Source organism: Theobroma umbraticum, unplaced genomic scaffold (assembly GCF_002168275.2).
Source record: "Theobroma umbraticum cultivar Fairchild unplaced genomic scaffold, ASM216827v3 scaffold_34.0, whole genome shotgun sequence".
Classification (NCBI taxonomy): domain Eukaryota; kingdom Viridiplantae; phylum Streptophyta; class Magnoliopsida; order Malvales; family Malvaceae; genus Theobroma; species Theobroma umbraticum.
Genome location: NW_018397275.1, coordinates 1,461,432 through 1,483,005, shown reverse-complemented (window position 1 = coordinate 1,483,005; position 21,574 = coordinate 1,461,432). Strand labels below are relative to the sequence as shown.

The window sequence follows — 21,574 nt, the reverse complement described above, 5'->3', positions numbered from 1 at the left end:
GGTTGCACTTATGTACGTTTTATTCTATGCCAGACTGATTCTAGGCGTTGTAACTGAAACTTGGGTCATATCCCGCACTATTTTTCTAGTGTTATATAAAATCCACATATTTGGCTGAAAAAAAAATAAAAAAATAAAATTTGTACTTAGAACTTTTTTGACTTGGAAAGCCATACATTATGGGATTTCTTCATCATGAATGGTACATTGAAGGTCTCTGTTTGTTGTATGTCGTCTTTTTTTTTTGGTTCATTTTCCCTAAGCACTGAAATTTTTCAGGCTGCAGCTACAGAAGGCCAAGAGATGAGCATTATTGTGGATTATGTACTGAAGGTAAAATCACCACATATGATTAGTAAGCATTTTGTTATAAATGAAGCAAACAGATAGGATAATCTGCTACACTAAATACAGATTCTAGGTCTAGAAGTCTGTGCAGATACCTTGGTAGGGGATGCCATGTTAAGAGGTATTTCTGGAGGGCAAAAGAAGCGCCTTACTACAGGTAAATCAACTGATCTCGTATCCATTTTGTTTATCTCTTTTCACATGATCACATTACTGACAGTATCTAGACTGGCAAACTTTAGGTGAAATGCTGGTTGGACCAGCAAAGGTGCTGTTGATGGATGAGATATCAACTGGGTTGGACAGCTCCACAACATTCCAAGTTGTCAATGCAATCAAGAGATATGTCAACATTCTTGATGGAACTGCTCTAATTTCTCTTTTACAGCCCCCGCCAGAGACTTACGATCTCTTCGATGACATTCTCCTCCTCTCTGACGGACAAATTGTGTATCAAGGACCACGTGAATTCGTCCTTGAATTTTTTGGATCCATGGGCTTTAAATGTCCTGAAAGGAAAGAAGTGGCCGATTTCCTGCAAGAAGTAAGAGTAAATTATTATATCAGACAATATAATAGTTAATACCTTTTGATCCAATAACTTTTCAACCCAAAGCACATGATTCTCAAAATCTTAAAAGTCCAATTGTAATAGTGATTGAGACACTTATATAAACCTTAAGAATCACTTTCACAGTCAATGTGGCTGGGGTATTACGCCTTTCTTTGTCTTTGTGCTGAAATCGAACAAACGAGATTTGAGCATTGTTCTTTTCTTAAAGGTGACATCAAGGAAGGATCAGGAGCAGTACTGGGCTAATAAAGACGAGTCTTACGATTATGTTACAGCCAAAACATTTGCAGAGGCATTCCGGTCATTTCACATTGGCTTGAAACTCATGGTAGAGCTTCAGACCCCATTCGATAAGAGCAAGAGTCATCGAGCTGCTCTGACAACCAAGAAGTATGGTGCTCGAAAGAAGGAGCTTGTGAAAGCTTGCATATCAAGAGAACTGTTGTTGATGAAACGAAATTCATTCGTCATCAAATTCAAGCTCATGCAGGTGACTATTTATGTCATTTCATGTTTGTAGCCAATGGCCATTACAATGTTGTAATTATCCACTTCTCTTTTCAACATTTCAGATCTCAGGACTAGCATTTATCGTTATGACAGTCTTTTTACGAACTGAGATGCACCGGAACTCAATAAGTGATGGAGGGATGTTTATGGGTTCTTTATGCTTCTTGCTTTATCAGATGCTGTTTAATGGATTCTCGGAAATGGGCATGGTCATTGCAAAACTTCCAGTTTTCTATAAGCAAAGGGCTCTTCTCTTTTATCCCCCGTGGGCTTATGCTCTGCCGTCGTGGTTCCTTAGGATTCCCATCACAGTTATAGAAGTAGCCGTATTCGTTGTGCCCATTTATTATGTCATTGGATATGATCCAAATATTGGCAGGTATTACCTAAATAAATGTAGTCAATTACCAAATGACTTGTTCAATTATTAATTTTCTTGCATGACAATGTGAGATAACAACTTGCAGGTTCTTCAGACTGTATCTTCAACTTCTACTTATGAAAGTGATGGCATCTGCATGGTTCCGATTCTTGGGAGCAGTCGGTAGGACTGCCATTGTTGGGAACACATTTGGTGCTCTGGCTTTGATGACTATTTTTATTTTTGGTGGATATATGCTCTCACGAGGTGAATTCAAAATAAATTTTGATAGAATGTCTATGGAGCTGAAGGTTTTTACTGAAGAGCATGGTAAGAAATATATTAATTTCTCTTTTGGTACTCACAGAAAATGTGAAGAGATGGTGGATCTGGCTTTACTGGTTGTCGCCTGCAATGTACGCACAAAATGCACTAGCAGTAAATGAGTTCCTTGGAAACAGCTGGAAACATCCAGTATGCTTCTTGTTTTCTTTCCAACATAGCCCGTAACTTGTCCTTACAAATTAAAATTATGCTAATTATATCTTTCACTTTATTTTTGTGTCAAAGGTTTATCCAAATTCAACAAAACCGATTGGAGTTGCTGTTTTGGAAGCTCGTGGAATGTTTCCACATTCATATTGGTATTGGCTAGGAATAGGAGCAACAATTGGATTCACATTGCTATTCAATTGTCTCTTTACCATTGCCCTCACTTATCTCAAACGTACTACTTACCACCCTACTTCTGTAATTTTTTCTAACAGTGAAATGACTTCGAACTAAAATATTTTCCTTTTTCCTCTTGTGGATGAAAATTTCAGCAATTGAGAAGCGTGAGTCCTTTATATCAGAAGAATCATTGAAAAGTAGATGGGTAGATGATATTGGAGCAACAATCGAGCTTCCTCATCAAGGGAGAAGACCTGTTGGTGGGACTGAATCTGCAGGTGATGAATCTCCTCTGTGTTTTTGTGTAGTGATCACTTGAAACATCAGCTGCTATTTGTCAGTGAGTTTTATTTTCCTTCCATGATACATATGTTTACGCATTCACTACCCTAAGTGGTTAATTTTTTTTTGAATGGGAATCGCATACAACTTTTAGAGAGAGGAATTGGGATGATAAGAAGAGTCTCTTCTGCCATAACATTGACAACAACTGGGACCAATTCGGAGGTACACCAATCACAACCCAAGAGAAGAGGAATGATTCTTCCATTTGAACTACATTCTATCACTTTTGACGAAATTAGATACTTCATCAACATGCCGCAGGTATCTTCAATTTATGCAAAAATATAACCAGAAGCTAAAACTGGTTTGATGAATATTTAGGAACTAAAAAATGTCTGTTGTAATCGGACTTGCAGGAAATGAAAGAACAAGGCATTAATGAAGACAGATTGGAGCTGTTAAAAGGTGTGAGTGGCACTTTCAGGCCTGGCGTTCTTACAGCTCTAATGGGGGTTAGTGGTGCTGGTAAAACCACTTTGATGGATGTTCTAGCTGGTAGAAAAACTGGTGGATACATTGAGGGTACCATAACAGTTTCTGGTTACACAAAGAAGCAAGAAACATTTGCTCGAATTTTTGGTTATTGTGAACAGAATGACATTCACTCTCCCTATGTTACTGTCTATGAGTCCTTGGTCTACTCAGCATGGCTTCGGCTACCTCTTGAAGTTGATTCTGAAACTCGAAAGGTCAATTAATTTGAAACAGTAATCTTTATCTTGGGTGATTAATGGAGGTGCAAAAATGTTAACTTCCTGGTTACTTTGCCCACATGCTAATTTAATTCCTAATATTATACATTTTTGCTAGTGTTTGGTTAGGACTGTCAGCTTTTCTTGGATAATTGGCAAAGTGAGCCTAGTTTAAGCATTTCTCATGGGGTAGTCTTAGCCAAAAGGCTATTCTCTTTGCGATCATTTATCCATGTTATTTATCATCTTAAGAAATATTGTTATTTTGCCTCATGAACTAGCTAGGCATGCTTTAATTAAACTTATCTTTGTTGATAGACTACTAGATGATTGAGTTCAAGTATTTCTATTGGAGGAAACTACGTTAAATTGCTATAATTGTGTTCAATTAGTGTCTGCAGATCTTTGTTGAGGAGGTAATGGAACTTGTGGAACTGTCCTCTTTGAGGGAAGCACTTGTTGGCTTGCCAGGTGTGAATGGCCTGTCACTGGAACAGCGCAGGAGATTGACTGTTGCCGTTGAGCTTATGTCAAACCCCTCCATAATTTTCATGGATGAGCCAACCTCAGGACTTGATGCAAGAGCCGCAGCCATTGTGATGAGAACAGTTAGAAATACTGTTGACACTGGAAGAACAGTAGTGTGTACAATCCATCAGCCAAGCATTGACATCTTTGAATCTTTTGATGAGGTTAGTTTGACTAGAGAGTTTCAGTAAGTATAACATTTACCATTGTTTTTATGAGATCTTGAAATATTTTACCTAAGAATGCAGCTATATCTAATGACACGAGGGGGACAAGAAATATATGTTGGGCCATTGGGTCAGCACTCTTGCCACCTAATCAAGTATTTTGAGGTAAGAAGCAAACGAGTCGAAAGTTGCTAACGGTGTTAAAAATCAGTTCTTTCTTCAACATTCAATCCTTTTTGTAACTGCTATTTTATTTTGATTCTCTTTGATCCTTTTCGTTTCGTTTCATTTTATATATATATAAATGCAAATGTATAAATTTTCATAATCCAGGGAATAGAAGGAGTAGGTAAAATCAAGGATGGTTATAATCCGGCAACATGGGTTCTAGAGGTTACAACTTCAGTCCAAGCCGATCTTGGAGTAAATTTCAATGATGTTTACCATAATTCAGAACTATACAGGTGTGTTATAGACTATTCAACTGTAATTATTTCAGTAGCTTAGCTGTGTCTCAGGTGAGTGTCTAAAAAATAAATACAAAGAGAATGATCAATAATGAGCCCAAAGTGGCCCTTAATTAGAATAAGCTAGGTTTGTTGCCGAAGTTCTAATCTGTCCTTGCATTCTGAACAGGAGAAATAAAGCTCTCATTAAAGAACTAAGCACCCCTTCTCCAGGATCGAAGGACCTGTATTTTGTTACAAAATACTCACAGCCATTCTTCATCCAATTCAAAGCTTGCTTATGGAAACAGTATTGTTCATATTGGCGCAATACATCATACACTGCTTTTAGACTTTTCTTTACAGCATTTGTAGCTTTGCTATTCGGAAGTATGTTTTGGGACCTCGGCACCAAATGGTAAGACCAAAGATAAATTTTCTTTGGTTGGAAACCAAATATAAGTAAATAGTAGCTTAAATGCTAATATCTCGCTACAAATACTAATCTGTCATTCATATCTTTCTGATATCATTGTTGATAGGAAGAGGCAACAAGATTTATTTAATGCAATGGGTGCTATGTACATTTCTGTTATCTTCATTGGTGTTAACAACACCTTTTCAGTGATGCCAATAATTGCTGTGGAACGAACAGTCTTTTATAGAGAAAGGGCCGCTGGAATGTATTCACCCATGGCATATGCCCTTGCACAGGTAACTAGCTAGTTCCTTAGATTTTTCTTTCTTTTAATCATAGGTTAAACAAGCAAACACAATATACAACTAAACATTATTCTCCGCCAGCTTGCCTCGGACTAAAACTAAACATGCTTCTCTTTTTTGGTTTAGGCTATGATTGAGCTCCCTTATCTTTTTGTACAAGCAGTGGTGTTTGGTGTTATCATTTATGCAATGATTGGATTTCAGTGGCATGCTGCTAAGTTCTTCTGGTATATGTTCATCATGTATTTTAACTTGTCGGGCTACACCTTTTATGGTATGATGGTCGTAGCATTGACACCGAACCAGCAAGTTGCATATATAGTTTCCACTGCAGTCTATGGACTATGGAGCCTATTTGCAGGATTTTTGATTCCAAGACCTGTGAGTTTTCTTGATCTCATTATTCTTGAATGTATTTTTACATTCTCTTCTTTTTCGGTACATGCAAATTCATTAGCCCTGCACTCCTTTAAATCTCATTCTTCTCACGGTTTAACATTATACCTTTCAAGTTGAAACTCAAGGTTTAATAGTAACAAGCCTTTCAGATTTTGGCAATTTTGAGCTGTTACCAATTTTTATTATTCTTCTTCTTGAAACACAGAGAATTCCAGTGTGGTGGAGATGGTATTATTGGGCATGTCCACTTGCTTGGACCTTATACGGATTGATTGCCTCCCAATTCGGAGATGTGAAGGACAGGCTTGACACAAATGAAACAGTGCAAAGTTTTATCAGAAGTTATTATGGTTTCAGACATGATTTCCTTGGGGTTGTTGCTGCTGTAATGGTTGCATTCCCAGCATTCTATGCTCTCACCTTTGCTTTTTCAATAAAGGTGCTTAATTTCCAGAAGAGGTGAGGAGATTGTTGCATACAAATAACGTAAAATTTACATTTCTGATCACATGTATTGCTTTAATAGATAGGGTCTTTCTGCTATGAAAAGTGAAATTGTATCCATCCGCTGCAAATGGTAGATAAGGAAAGAGGTGTCTACCAACTTAAATTCATGATTCTTCCCCCTCAGTAAAATGAAAATATCAAGATGCCATGTTGGTATTTTTTCTGTCTCATATGAATATATGCACTCAAACAGCTTATTTTTGATGCAAGGAGAGCAAGTGGATTTGTTTTTTAAGATGTGCTACAGTTTTCAACCTTTTGAACAGAATTCACTCAAGTAGTAAATGTTGGCTCATTTATAATGTTTAGTTCGTACTTTTTGAGGACAATTTTCTCCTTTTCTTGTCTCATAACCATTAATTGGAGGGGTTTAGCATTCAAACCAATAAATCCAAGAGAAATTGTTAAGTAGATTACTCTACCACGTCAACAATGATCCCATCCAGAGGCGGATCTAGGAATTTTTCTTAGTAGTGTCATAATTAAAATAATAATAATAATAATTAAAAAAATTAATGGGTTCATTAACATCATTAATTGCATAAAACTCTAGTATAAGTAATAGAATTAGTAGGGAGTTTTGGCACTTAAGTGGTGTCACTCGACACCACTTAAGTCAACCTAGGTCTGTCCTTTGAATTAGTTTTAAAATTGACCTTAGTTTTGAAATGAGAAAGTTTAATGATCTAAATATACTTTAAAACTGTGTGAAACTGTTTTTTTTTGAACTTGAAGAACAATTCTCAAAGAGCTTTAAAGTTGTTTGTGAAAAGAAAAATCAATTTGAACACTTTGAATCTCAAATTCCAACTATTAGAATTAACTTCTAGAAGTAAAGTAATGGACCGTTTGCAAAACAAAAAGCAATATTTCTTTCTCTGAAGTAGGAATAATTGATTTCTTTAAAAAGGAAACATTGATTCTTGAAGAAATAAAAGCTACTTAAACAAGAAGAATCGATATCTGAAGGAGTAATGGTTGATTCTTGATAATGTAAAAGAAATCTGGAAGAGCAATGCAAAAGCAAGAATAAACTTCTCAAGCATCAAATGACTGATTTTCAAAGCTACAAAGACAAAAATTAGAAACTTGTTAAAGAAGAAAAGATAGAGAAAAGGACAAGAATGGAGCGGGAAAAAGGCAAATTTATATTTTTATTTTGGCACCTAGGTGATAAGAAGAATCAACTACTCAGATATGTAATGATCGATTATCACAAAACAAAATACTCTACACTTGAAGTGAGATAAGAAGAATTGATTATTTAGGAATGCAATGATCAATTATTAGGAAATAGAAAGTTTTAGACTCAACTTAAGGCAAGAAGAATTCATATCATAAAAGTAGAAAGGTCAATTCTCATGAAACAGAGAGGCTTGGGTCATGAAAGAATCGATGTCTCACACATCCATTAATTGATTCTTGTAGTTTGACTAGCACAAGTCAAGTGGTTCCAACATTCAAAAATGAAGCCAAATCTCTTTCCAACAGGTAGAAATCTTGAGGACTTATAAATACCTTAGGTCATTCATTATACACGATTATCCTCAAGGACATAACTAAAGTATATATACACATCATTCTTATCAATTACTCACAGCTTTAAGCCCTCACATGCTTAACAGCTCATCATCAATCTTTATGTGCTTTCAATAATCAGACATACTAAGCATAAGGGTTTTCTACTAAGCTATCCATCATGTACCATTAATCCAAATGCATATCATGATCATCATTGCTTTAATGATTCATAATCATAATATCATATCATTTAATTGGCCTTCTTAGCTTTACATACATAAGTAATTCACATCAAATATCAAAGTATGTGACCTCACATACTCAGGCAACTACACTTCAATAATCATGGCTTATCAGCTACGCATGCATCAACAATCTCATTTAATTCATCATGGCTTAACAACTAAATATTGAAAATCAATTCCACATCCCTCAGATGTCTAACAGCTCATGCTTCTTAATGACATAGTATAATACAACAATTATTTCAATGATCACTATAGAGCACAATCTAGCTCATAGCTTAAGCTTCATAAGCAATCCAACTTCAAGCACAATGCCACTATGTGGCCTTCAACACAACATCTGCGAATAATGACATATATCAATAATGTATTGGCCTAGACATGCTCATTTAGGTATAACATAATTACTTAACATACCATGGCAATGCATAACATTATGCGTGATGCATCCACTTGCGTTTAACCATAAAGCCCAACTCACTTTGACAATTAGGCACTTGCACAATTCAACTCACCAATGCCTTAGCTTCAATTTATACATTTTAGCATTTGGGTAGCATTCTTACTTCCATAACCATCTAGCATTTAACAAAACATAAACATCAGCATTATATCTCGTTTCTCTATTTCATAGCTAAATGAGAAATTTCAGCATTTCAACATAGCACATTTATCTTGTAATTCATCACACAAACTCAATTTTCACAAATTCTTCGACAACAGCTAAATACTTTACTTTAGGTGTTAATCTGGCTCACTTGGACTATAAATATCCAGCCACATTCAAGCACCACCAATCTCTAAGCTAAAACATCACATTTCTACATTATTAACCATTTAAAATGGAAAATAATAGGTGAAAAGCTTCAATCTTACCTTTAGATGGATTTTCTAGCCTTAAATCACCTTTCCAAGCTTGAATTTCCACTTATGGGGCATAGGGATTAGGGGAAGCAAAGGGACTCTTTCTTTCCTTTATTTTCTAATGGGTAGACTACTCAAAGCTTATATATTTTTTCCAAGTTTTATGCATATATCGATAAGCTTGAGAAGTCTATCGATAGATGGCACCCTACACACTTTTATTTCCTTCTCGTAGTGCAATCTATCAATAGTTTTTGGGCATTTATCGATAGATTGTGCCCCATTCTCTTTATCATCAATCTTAGGTGTCCATTTATCTATAGTCTCTACAGACCTATCGATACTTCATGTCTTTGTTGCTTTCAATTCATTCTCAGGAGGCTATTTATCGATACTTGTCAGGATTCTATCCATAGATATCCTTCAACTGCCCTTCTTTTACTCTTGGGTGGACATATATTGATACTTATCATGCTTCTACCGATAGATGTTCTTTGGCTCTTTCATTACTTTGCTTTTAACCTTCATCTATCAATAGACCACGAATATATATCAATAGTTTATACTTCAACTTCAATTCTTAGCATATTTGACCTTTCAATTTCATTCCTTTAAGTTCTCAAAGCATTCTCATTCTCATAATCATCATATTTCATTGTACTTTACTGATCATTAAGATATACACTTATCATACATCTCTAATTTCTCAATCATGCTTTATGTCACATAGTATTAATCATAACTTAGCATTAATTGCATACATACTATACTTATCTAAGTGCTAAACAATGCACCATATCATTCATATGCCAGACATATGCATAACATCATTTTGAGCTTTCATGTGCTCCTACATCGCATAATTATCATTTATGGACACAGGCATATCTTTAATCTTATTTGCACATAAACTCATTATATACGTCAACCTCTTAAGGTTCAAATTAGCATGTCTATTGACTTAACTACCATACATATTTAGCATAAAAGATCGAGGGTGTTACAAGTGGAGAGAAAAACTAATAGTTGAAGCTTTTGATCTCAAATCTCTCTCAAATTCTCCGTCTTTCTTACTTTGTTTTTAACTCTTTTTTCTTCAGAATAGTTACTTATTGTCCTCCTCTGAAAACCTCTAAGAAAAGCCTTTTAAATAGGCTTTAAAAAACCCTTATTTCTAAAATTTTGTTAACAGATTATCTTTGGGAATATATTTGGTGTTGTGACCTTAGTCTCCTTGGCACTGCAGTGCCTTAGCCTCTATTTGAAGTATGGTGTGCCTTATTCTTCTAATGCTGTAGTCTTCCCCTCTTCAATGCCGCCATGCTATACTCTCTGGCTTTACTATGGGAGCCTTACTTCCACCAGCATTATGGCTTTGTACTGTCTAGATTTAGTATGGTGCCTTGATGCACTTAGCACCACAACCTTGAGTAAGTCAAGGTCATAACCTTCATTCCCTTGTGCTGCCTTGTGCAAAACTATAGCAATCTAGCCTCTTCCAACATGGTTTTCATCTTAATCTATTCCAACCTGAGTGAAGTAGTGAAGATAAGAACTGTAGTTTTGTCTCTTATCTTTCCAATGGTTCAAGAATCACATCAGTTGGACATCTGTAGCTCAAGTTATCCTTAAAATACTACAACATGTATGAATAAAGTCATTACCGTACTTGCATGGATTTTCATCAAATAAACGTTTCTCATTGAATTTCCTACAAGAACCATAAGAGAAATCAACAATAACTATACTTAAAGTAATTCCAAACAAAATAACATAAAATTAATTAACAATACTTAAATTAAACTAATCAACATGTAATTAAGCTTAATTAAGAAAAACACCTAAAATACTAAAATTTGAACCTAAAATCTCAAAGACCTAGTTACTTAAATTCTCAAAATGTATCAAAATAACTCTATACAATAGAGCTACCACACCCCCAAACTTAAGATTTTGCTAGTTCTAGAGCAAAACATAAACTAAAATGCAATAACATAAATGAAGAAAATAATTGAAATAGAAATAAATTGCACCAACTCAACAATCACCTTTAATAACATCATAAGTTAATCTATATTCTCAACTCAACACATTAATATTATTCAAGTTCATATTTCAATTCAAATGCAAACTTAATGTCAAATGAATTTTCATGTGTGTGCAAAATCTATTCACCTAGAACATTATACAATCTGGATAAGTTTATACACATGCAAAATTCAAATTAGTATTGAAATTCAGTAGGTTTGCTTTTCATTTCTCCCTCTACTAATGTAGACTAATACTAAATTAAGGATCGTTAAGTCTTTATCAAGCTTATATAGTATGGCTAGGGTCAATGTAGGATATGAGATATTATATAGCTAAAATCACCCTAAGCACATAGTCATTTTAGGATCTATAAAGAGTTTCATTCTCCTTCACCAATTTCACCCTTTTTTTTATAAAATTTTCCTTTTGTTCAACACTTCATTCTTTTTCTTATTTTGTTCTTTTCTATTTTTTTTAATATTGCACCCCCAAACCTATTTCTTTTATTAGGTAGTAAAATGAATACAATCATACTATTGATCTTTTACCATTTTTCATCTTTACTACCTTTTCATTATCTAGGTCATTACATTTCCTAAATTGACTTCTACATTTAGGAATGTTGGATGCAAAAGTTGGAAATTTTTATGGAAAGGTTTAGGCTAATAATTAAGTGTTTAAATAAAGAAAAGGTTACATTAGGCTCAAAAGGGAATTCTAATGATAAATGTATATATAGCAAGGTTAGCTTGGAGGCTGAAACGGTCTAAAGATGGCTTATATAATCTCCTTCACTACGTATAGTCTAAGATTTCATCTTGAGAGAGAATCAAATAGATTCTAGAATTCTAGCCATAATTCAAAATTTCACATTCACATAAACCTTTTTTAGATATGTGCAATGAAACTTAGCAAAAAAAATGTTGCTTAAGTTGTAGAAATTTCATCTTAACCATGAAGCTTAGCATAAGAATTTACATAATGCTCAAACAATATTCATGTGTTTCAAAGAATCAAAATAAAAATATAGCTAGGTTTTCATCATTAGATATGTAAATTAAAAGAAATTGGTGCAATTAAATCTAGCTCAAGTTCTTAAAACATGCAACAAATTAAATGATAAATAACTTTATAAACTTAAGAGCTAAATCCATAAATTCACAATCAAGAAAACAAAGCTTAAAATTGAAAATTCCCCCCCCTAAACTTAAAATTAACATTGTCCTAAATGTTAAAAAGTAAAGACAAAGTCAAGAATACTCCCCTAGGTAGCGGAGATCCTTTAATCTTCCTTTTCATCCTCATTATATCCAAAGTTGTTAGGAGGATCCGTTAAAGTGACAAAATTCTAAATAAGAAAAAGAAAAAAATAAATTAATGGGAAAATCTAAAAAAAAAAACCTTCAAATAAAATGAGTATGAGTTTTAAAAATTTAGGTTGCCTCTAAAGATGTGATTCTATGTAGTCATTAGCTTGACTATGGCACCCCTTTTTGCAATTCTTCATCCATAGAGTAAGGCTTGGGACTTTGTTTATTAACCTTGCACGCTTAGTAAGCATACTAGAAATCTCAATAAGGCCAGAAGACAAAACCTTTATCACTTTAAAGGTTTTCCACCAATATGGTTGAAGTTGCCATGGTAAAAGATGAAGCCATGAACTAGAGAGTACTACTTACTATCCAACCTCAAAATCAAGATAATTGGGAGGTGGTGGAAAATTTCTTCATGCGATTGCTTAGTTTTGATATGTGGAGGTTGTGGCTTTAACTTAAAGATTGGTGCTTGCTTACTTGTAAGTGGAAAACAAGCTTACCCCAACCTTCATTAACTAAATCCATTTTATAGCAACTATTTGTATAAGCAAGATGCGTAATTGCATTGAAACTATTAAATTTGACTACCTCCTCTCTAACTTTAAAAGTTATCTTGCTTTCCTTCACATAAATGATTGTGCTTGCAATAGCCAGAATGGTTGTTCCAAGATTTGAGGAATTTCCACATCCTCTTCCATCTCAAGCACAATGAAGTCCATTGGAATGTAGAGATGCCTAACTTTAACCAACACATCCTCTACAGTCCCAATAGGGTACTTAATGGTTTTGTTTGCTAATTGCAAGGTAACTATGTAGGCTGAATCTCCTTAAATCTAAGTTTCTTGGCAATAAACAAAGGCATTATTGAAACACCAGCATTTAAATCACACAAAGCTTCAAAAATTTTAAAACTACTAATAGTGCAAGAAATAGAAAAACTCTCAAAATCCTTAAGCTTTGGCAGAAGCTTATTTTGGATTATAGCACTGCATTCCTCAATAACTGCAATTGTCTTAAACTTTTCTAATTTCCTACTCTTAGTTAAAATGTCTTTTAAAAACTTCACATAGCTTCGCATATTTTCTAAAGCTATAGTAAAAATAATGTTGGTGTGAAGCTTCTTAAATACTGCTAAGAACTTCTAGATTGAGGATCAAACTTTTGTTTTTAAAAGGGTTAAAGAAAAAATGGTGGTGGGTTTGCCTTTGTATCCTTCACTTGAACTAGCTTGTCAGCATTCTCAACCACTATCTCATTCTTGACTAACTTAACTTGATGTTCAATTTGCTTGCTACTAATTCCAACCTCTTTTCCACTCTTAAGAGTAATATCATTGCATTGTTCCTTACCTTCCCTACTTAGATTAACTTTTATGTCAGTAAGTAATGTACCTCAAGGCCTATTATTGATAATGTTGGCAATTGTCCAACTTAAGTCTCAAGACTTTTGAGCAAGGTTGCCTAACTATGAATGAAAGAGTCGATCTTGGCCATGTATTCCATAAGTAACTGCTCCTTAGATGGTTTTTTTTTGGCATAAGAGGTCTTGCTTGAGGTTGAAATTTGGAAGGGAAATTAGGCCTTAGAGCTAATGAAGAACCTTGATTATTACTTTAAGAAAAATTTGGATGATTACTCTGGTTGGGATTATAACTGTTGGAATATGGGTTATTTTGCTACCTATTCTTTGCAAATTGAAATCTCTTTGTATTGCTTAGACACTAATTACTAGGATGCCCATCTCCACAATACTCATAAACTATAAAAGGACTTTAAACTGAGTTAGCACTAAAAGAATCATATTTTTTAGTTAAAGTTGCTATTTGTGCTGATAATGTCATAATGGCATCCATGTTATGAACTCTAGTTACTCTCGTTTGCATTGATGGCTCTGCTAGCCACTAGTAATTGTTCGATGCCATCTTTTTTAATAAGTCGTATGCCTCATCAATTGACTTTTCCATTAAAGCTCCTCTTGCAACAACATCAATGGTGGTTAGAACATGACCCCTCAATCTATTGTAGAATGTTTACACTTGAAGCCACTTTGGAAGACCATGATGGGGACAATGCCTAAGTAGGTCTTTATATCTTTCCCAAACCTCGTGCAACAATTTAGAATCTAGTTGCATGAATGATGTGATATCATTCCTTATGTTCACTTTCTTAGCTAGAAGCAAAAACTTAGCAAGAAATTTTTGAACAAGGTCATCCATGTTGTGATGGATCTAATAGGGAGTGCATTCTACCATACTTTAACTTTATCCCTTAATGAAAAAGGGAAAAGTCTCAAAAAAATTGCATCATTTGCACCTAACGTAAAGATAAAAAATGTATGGCTTTAAAAACATGGGTATTTAGAAAGCAATAACCTTAATCTAGAAAATGAGATTTAGAGGAACTCGAATAGTTTCTAAATAGTCTAGAATAATTACTATGCAATTTCTAGACTAAGTATTGATTATAATAATTATTGGATGTAAGGAACGATTGAAAGTACAAGAACTTCACTCAACTAAAGTTTCACCTATTTGTAACAATTGACTTTTCAAGGTGAGTCAATAGACCACTTTTGAAACTATTTTAACATGTATAGTTGAAAGCATGATTTCCATGATTAAGGGTTTATTGATGAGCACGATCTTCCATAAATACTTATTCTAGAATGATGGCAGAATGCAGTTCTATTAGACCCCATGTGCTGAAGATGATTGAACTCATCGAGAGACTTGGACAATTGGGATTAGCAATGGATCATGAGCTTAGTATAGACTTAGTTCTACAATCTCTTCTTGACAGCTTTAGTCAGTTCATGTTGAACTTCCATATGAATCGATTGGAAGCCACTTTTCTTGAACTTTTGAATATGCTAAACATGGTAGAGTGGTCCATCAGGAAAGATAAAGGATCATTGCTTCTTGTTTCTTCTTTTGAGGCTCATACGAAACAACAGAAGAAGAAAGCCCAAAAAGGGAAGAAGGTAAAATCTCAAAATGAGAAGGTGCTGAAGCCTAAGAGAGGTGTCAAAAAGGACAAAGAGAAAGATATTTTGCCATCATTGTGGCAAACTTGGGCATTGGAATAGGAACTGCAAGGAGTACCTACTATTGTGAGCAACAAAAAGAAACTTATTGAAGTTTATGATTCAGGTACCATTTGCTAAGTAATTCTACTTTATATATTAAAGGTATATGATACCTCTAAGTTGATTCTCATATGTTTTGGCATATTGCAAGGATCAAAGATAAACAAGAGTAGGATCTTGGCTCAGGAGGTGACCACATGGATGGACTACCTAAAGCATTAAATGCTACATTGGATGGTTACATTCCTATTTATCTTGACATGCTGGATAATTTATTTGGATGTTTTTGAAACATTAATTATGTAATTGCCATGGGAATGGCTGGTGAAACATTTGTCTTTAGCATTTGGATGTGGAAGCTTATATGTTTCAAGTTTGAATAATTATTTGGAATAATTATGTCACATTTAATTATCCATGCTTCATGTTTATTCTTGCAATGATATTTGATCAATTATGAATTATGTTCAATTGATCAAAAGGTATTGATCAAAAGGTTGAATATTGATTCATATAAAATGGAACTTTCTTAAGAGCAAAAACATAGAGATGAATGTTCAAGAAAGAAAGCAACTTCATATTGCAATATAATTTGGTCCATATCTCTCCAACATAAAAGCCCATTATGATATTCCAAAGCAATGTGATTCCAAGCATACATTGAGATGTATATACCTCAAGGAATATTCAAAAGAGTTTGAATATTTCTCTCCAATAAAAAGTGGGAGCCCAATGACAATAAAAAGTTGAAAGGGCCAAATGACATAACATAAAGTGACACATACATATGATGCATGCAACATAGTCCAGTTGGAATTGTCCCAAGGAGAGAAAGGGATTACACGTGTATATAAATAAAGTGATATACATATTACTAGAAAGGGCTCAAATAAGAAGATATTTAGATCGTTAATTCATGGAACTAAAAAATGGTTCTAGACGTTGTTAATGTAACAATGGAGGCATAATAGTAGAACTTGGGTCTCAATGGATCTAGATATAGTAATATGATATAATGTGATACATAGAAAGATAGATAAAAGGAATTAACCACATTAAAGGGCACAAACGAGTCTACATGGAGACACGATTGCTAGATAGATTTGAATCCACATACGATGAGGTAGCAATTGGCTCTATGCTTGTGGGAGATGTTGGGATGAGCCTTGCAGCCAATTGCAATTGGTTAACGCTTGATTCCAATCATGCAACAACATCATTCATGTTGAATGATTAAAGGTTTTTCTTCATCAATAAGACATCAATTATAACAAGTTATAAAGTCTAATTAGATGAAGTCCATGAGATTAATATGCCTTGCAAGGAAACTATAATGGGTTGCAGTTATGAGATTCTTATGCATCAAAGCGTAATCTCAAAAATGTTCCTGGTCAATGTATCATTGAGACTGAACATCAATGATGCCTAGAGATTGTACATTTTATGTTCTTCACTTGAGAGGTAAGCAACCGATCTCATAGGTTGAAGTATAGGGATACTTGAAACTAGAATGTAGTGCTTGCCTAGGAGAGCAAGTTCACTGAACATGACCCACCATGAGAAGTGCATTTGTATTTCACTCAAGTGTTATGTAATATTTCTCATGGTGTCATTGTGGTACATACACATCCTAGATTTGAGATACTAGGTTGTCTTATGTGTGAAGTGCTATGCTTTGATTTTATCCCTACGGTGCCTAACCAAGGATGCCAAAATGGGATACCTTTGGGTATAACATGAAGCATGTGAAGGCAAATAAGTGGTCAAGATTGGAATTATCACCTCAAGTGATGCAGGGGAAATATCCTAACTGTTCTTGGTTGATATTAGCTTATTGAAGTCCTTGGCCAATGTGACTTGAAAATTATGAAAGGAGTTTCATAAGTTTTTATAAAGCTGATTATCAAACTTTAAGAATGAATATGGAGATCAATAAGAGTAGACACTACACCATACTTTTATTATCTCCAGGATATATGATGAGGGAATGGATTACACTGAAAGGGTGATCACTGAAAGGTTGAGTCAAACCATCTTGACTCTTCCAACATTTGGGTGGCCATGACGGATTGCTAGATCTTAATCTTGGTCTATGAACTCTAAGTAGTTAACCTGATTAACGATAAAATTAAAGTACTTTGAATTTATCTAATTCTAAGGTTAACTTAAGAATTATATGTTGAGTTCATTGCCAATATGTTAAAAGCCTAATGGGTGACACACCTAAAATGAATGTTGAAAATAAAATGGAAGAGGTGATTAAGTGGGACTTAATCAAATTAGAAGTTATGAGCATCTCAAGCATTTGATTAAAGCTGTTTAATTAAGTTGTGCCTAATTCATTAAATTATTTAATTAAGTCATTAGATCTAATTAATTAAATTAAACAATTAAGTTATTTGGCCTAATTGATTAAATTTGTTTAATGAAGTTATTGGGCCTAATTGATTAAATTGTTTAATGAAGTTATTGGGCCTAATTGATTAAATTTGTTTAATCAAGTTTTTGTACCTAATTGATTAAATTGTTTAATTAAATTATTGGGCCTAATTGATTAAATTAAAAATTAAGTTAATTGGGCTTCTTAAGGACTTAATTAAATTATTTATTTAAATTATTAGATTAATTTGTAATTATAAAATTGTTTTGTAAATAGGGTTTAAAATTAATCCAAGGTATAAATACTTTGCTATAGCCTCTAAACCAAATAAGAGAGAAAAGACTTAAAAAGAAAAGAATGGTAGATTAGAAACTTTTTTTCTTACCGTTCCTTATGTGAAGAAAAACAGTTTTTGTTCACTTGATTCCTTTTCAACCTCATAATTTTGTGTGGATTATAAGTTAATGAAACTTATCTTTACTAGCACATTGTTAAGGCATAGCACTCCCAATCCTTAAAGAAGGATTTTCTAATTCATTAGTGTGGATCACCATTAGAGGCTACACAAAGATTCCTTGGACAGCTTTGGTTTGCAATAACTGGGCTAAGGTGGTTAAGCTTTTTGAAGGCAAATCGATGGTTTAACAAAAGATTCATCAACCTTTGTTTTTAAGGTAAATTTGATACAATCATACATATATATTTTATTTGTAATTTAATTTTGTACTCAATTCGGCATGAAAGAGATCTTAGGAAGGTGAGGCGCAATTTAATCTTAAATCTATTTTCGCTGTATTTATTTGTATTTGATGCATGATTAGCCCTTACCCAACACTTTCTTCCTTTACATGTGTACAAATAGAATATCTAATTCGCACTTCATCGAAATGTCACGATAATATTTAAATATATACTTACTCACTCATCCTTTGGTTAATAAAGGCATGTGGGCCTCGCTTACGTCTTTTTTCTTCGAAATTCATTCTTACTTCTTCTCTTGCACTTAGATTAGTCACATACTCCTTCTTCATGACTAATTTCAATCACAGATAAAATATTATTATTTTAATATTATTTTATTTTAAAATCCTTCACTTGACTCCTCGAGTTCCAAAATTTCTCACTTGTCTCGATTCACTTCCGAATTGCCTTTCTATCTCGCTTATTCATCCTTGATAAAATATTATTATTTAGTTATAAGGTCCTCGTGTATGAAATATTTTATTTCAAAATATTCCTTTCACCTATCACTGCTCTTTCAAACTTAAATTTACGTCCATCAATCCTCCGTCTTGTCAATGAGATCATATTGACTCTTATACAAGGGTATGGAGTGTTACATGATACTTCTTGTTCGAGTAATTTTATTTATTGCTTTATGGTTATATCATCATCTTTTTTTCTACATCACCATATTGTCATCACCATATAATAAAATGCCCTAAAGGCATCAAAATTGTTAAAGAGATGATCACGGGATCGAGATTGCAGAACTACGGTAGCAAATTCAAGAATTACAAGAGCAACTTGCAAGACATGATGCTGCTCGATTCAACTATAGTAGCTCAAGTGATGAAGAAGATTATGTGGGTTTGGAAAAATTAGAACTAGTTTATGATGAATATAATGATGAAATAAAGGATGATCTAGAAATATTCAATAACGAAGAGGTAGAAGAAGTTCTTGTTGACCATGGAGAAGCTCTTGTTGTTTGTCGTAGCCTCAACACTGCTATGATCATTAAAGATGAAAGTTTGCTTTGTCACAACATATTATATACAAGGTGCACATCCCAAGGGAAGGTTTGTAATGTCATTATTGATAGTGGAAGCTGTGAGAATGTTATTGGTAATTACATGATGAAAAAGTTAAAACTTTCAACTAAAGTACATCCTCATCCTTACAAGTTACAATGGTTGAGAAAAGGAAATGAAGTTAAGATAACAAAGTGTTTTTGTGTTCAATTCTCTATTAGTAATAAGTATCACGATGAAATTTGGTGTGATGTTATCCCAATGAATGCATGCCACCTATTGTTGGGACGCTTGTGGCAATATGATCATCGAGCTCACCCTGACGGATATAAGAATACTTAGTCCTTCATCAAAGATGGAGTAAAAATTATGTTGACTCCATTAAAGCCAGAAGACTGACCAAAGAGACAAGAGGAAGATAAAGCACTCATTATTGTGTATGGCTTAAACAAAGCTTATCATGAGTCAAGCCTCTTATACCTTTTATTAGTTTGTGAGGAGAATGAAGTATCTTCACCCTTATCTAAATATGTCAAACCCATAATTGAAGAGTTTTGTGATGTTGTACCTGATGAGATACCCCATGGACTACCACCAATGTAAGATATTCATCATGCCATTGATTTCATCCCTAGTTCTATAATTCCAAACAAGTCGGCTTATCGCATGAGTTCGCAAAAGCTTAAGGAATTACAACATCTAGTCAAACAACTTTTGGAGAAAGGCTTGTATCATTTTCCCATTCCTAGACTTAGTGATTTTTTGGATCAATTGCACGGTGCTATTATTTTCTCTAAGATCGATTTGCGTAGTGGTTGTTATCAAATTTGAATTCAACTTGAAAATGAATGGAAAACAACCCTCAAAACAATGGATGAATAGTTCAAATGGTTTGTATGGACCATGACAATATATGGATCTAAACATTTACGAGAAGTATACTGAGGCCTACTCGTCAAAGCTGAGTTTTTTAGACCCGAGGAGAATGATGCGGAAGCGTCTAGGATTGTATTTATTTAATTTAGTTTTTGCTAATTTTAGTTAATTTAGGAGTTTATTTTCTTTATTTTATTTAGATTATGAATTTTTTTCTTATTTTTATTAGGATTTTAATACTTTTAAGAATTAGTATTTAATTAGGATAGTCATGTTTTATTTAGGAATAGAACGCGTATTTTATTTAATTCTCTAGTTAATTATTCTAACTATATTAAGCAATTGGAAGTAGAGTTTTATTAGTATGTGGGTTTATAATACTATAAATAGGACCCTAAGGAGTAGTTAAAATACATTTAAGTTGAGAGTTAATAAATAATATTTTCTTAGCAAGAGTGCTTATTTCTCTAAGCTCTTTTTAAAGAGTAAGAGGTTTTAGTATCTTTGGCCTAATCAACCAAAATAGGATTTTGGCTATTTTTCACCTTAATGGGATTTTCAACCTTGCCAAGATTGGTAATTCACCTTAATGGAGTTTTCAACCTTGTCATAATTGGTGTCTTTTATAACACCCCATACCTTCATATAAGAGCCAATGTGATCTCATCGATGAGACAGAGGGTTAATGGATATAAATCTAAGTGCAAAAGAGCAATGATAAGCGAAAGGAATATTTTAGAATAAAATATTTCGAATGCAAGAAAATGACAATTAAATAATAATATTTTAGCATGAAGGAATTTTTGAGATCAAAAGAGTGATTCGAAAATGAACCGAGACAAAGTGAGACATTTTGGGTCTCGATGAGACAAGTTGAAAAATTTGAAATAAAATAATAAAGGCAAAAGCCTTGTACTTTTACCACAAAAAGGAGAAGAAAACATGCCACCAAGACATGCAACCTTGGGCAATCCACCCATGAGAGAGAATAAAAAGAAAAAGAAGGAAAATATGGTAAAAGGCAAGTGATCTTGGGCAATCCGCCCATGTAAGCACAAAATGGAGAAAAGTAAAGGTATTTTCAAGGCTTGGCCTTGGGAGATCCGTCCACTACCAAGAAGAAAAGAAAAAGAAGAAGAAAAAAGAAGGAAGAGAAAGGAAGAAAGGAAGGAGAGAAAGGGAAAAAGGAGGAACAAGAAAAAGAAAGGGAGGGTTCGGCTTAGTCAACCCG

General features: G+C 33.9%; 2 protein-coding genes across 3 annotated transcripts in view; both read left to right on the top strand.

Moving 5' to 3' along the window:
- The window catches only part of LOC110427384 (pleiotropic drug resistance protein 1-like), a 9,979-nt gene extending 3,537 nt beyond the window's left edge, over positions 1-6,442 (top strand). Inside the window, exons 7-24 of one of the 2 annotated variants that reach the window (XM_021442880.2) lie at positions 280-333; positions 415-505; positions 591-892; positions 1,131-1,412; positions 1,495-1,811; positions 1,900-2,060; positions 2,161-2,267; positions 2,364-2,520; positions 2,618-2,743; positions 2,902-3,071; positions 3,167-3,499; positions 3,904-4,194; positions 4,279-4,362; positions 4,531-4,661; positions 4,834-5,061; positions 5,186-5,357; positions 5,493-5,747; positions 5,971-6,442. In XM_021442880.2, coding sequence (XP_021298555.1) covers positions 280-333; positions 415-505; positions 591-892; positions 1,131-1,412; positions 1,495-1,811; positions 1,900-2,060; positions 2,161-2,267; positions 2,364-2,520; positions 2,618-2,743; positions 2,902-3,071; positions 3,167-3,499; positions 3,904-4,194; positions 4,279-4,362; positions 4,531-4,661; positions 4,834-5,061; positions 5,186-5,357; positions 5,493-5,747; positions 5,971-6,228 — 3,519 coding nt within the window. In that variant the 3' untranslated portion in view covers positions 6,229-6,442. Of the gene's footprint in view, positions 1-279; positions 334-414; positions 506-590; positions 893-1,130; positions 1,413-1,494; positions 1,812-1,899; positions 2,061-2,160; positions 2,268-2,363; positions 2,521-2,617; positions 2,744-2,901; positions 3,072-3,166; positions 3,500-3,903; positions 4,195-4,278; positions 4,363-4,530; positions 4,662-4,833; positions 5,062-5,185; positions 5,358-5,492; positions 5,748-5,970 lie in introns of those variants that run through there. The other variant, XM_089785494.1, reaches the window with a different exon arrangement.
- Positions 6,443-14,916: 8,474 nt separating this feature from the next.
- Positions 14,917-15,333, top strand: LOC110427542 (uncharacterized). Its single transcript, XM_021443097.1, has one exon. It carries the CDS (start codon positions 14,917-14,919, stop codon positions 15,331-15,333), a length of 417 nt encoding a protein of 138 aa, XP_021298772.1.
- The last annotated feature ends 6,241 nt before the right edge of the window (positions 15,334-21,574 follow it).

Coding starts and splice junctions, on each gene's coding strand:
- LOC110427542 (XM_021443097.1), top strand. CDS start 14,917: ATGGCAGAATGCAGTTCTATTAGACCCCATGTGCTGAAGATGATTGAA.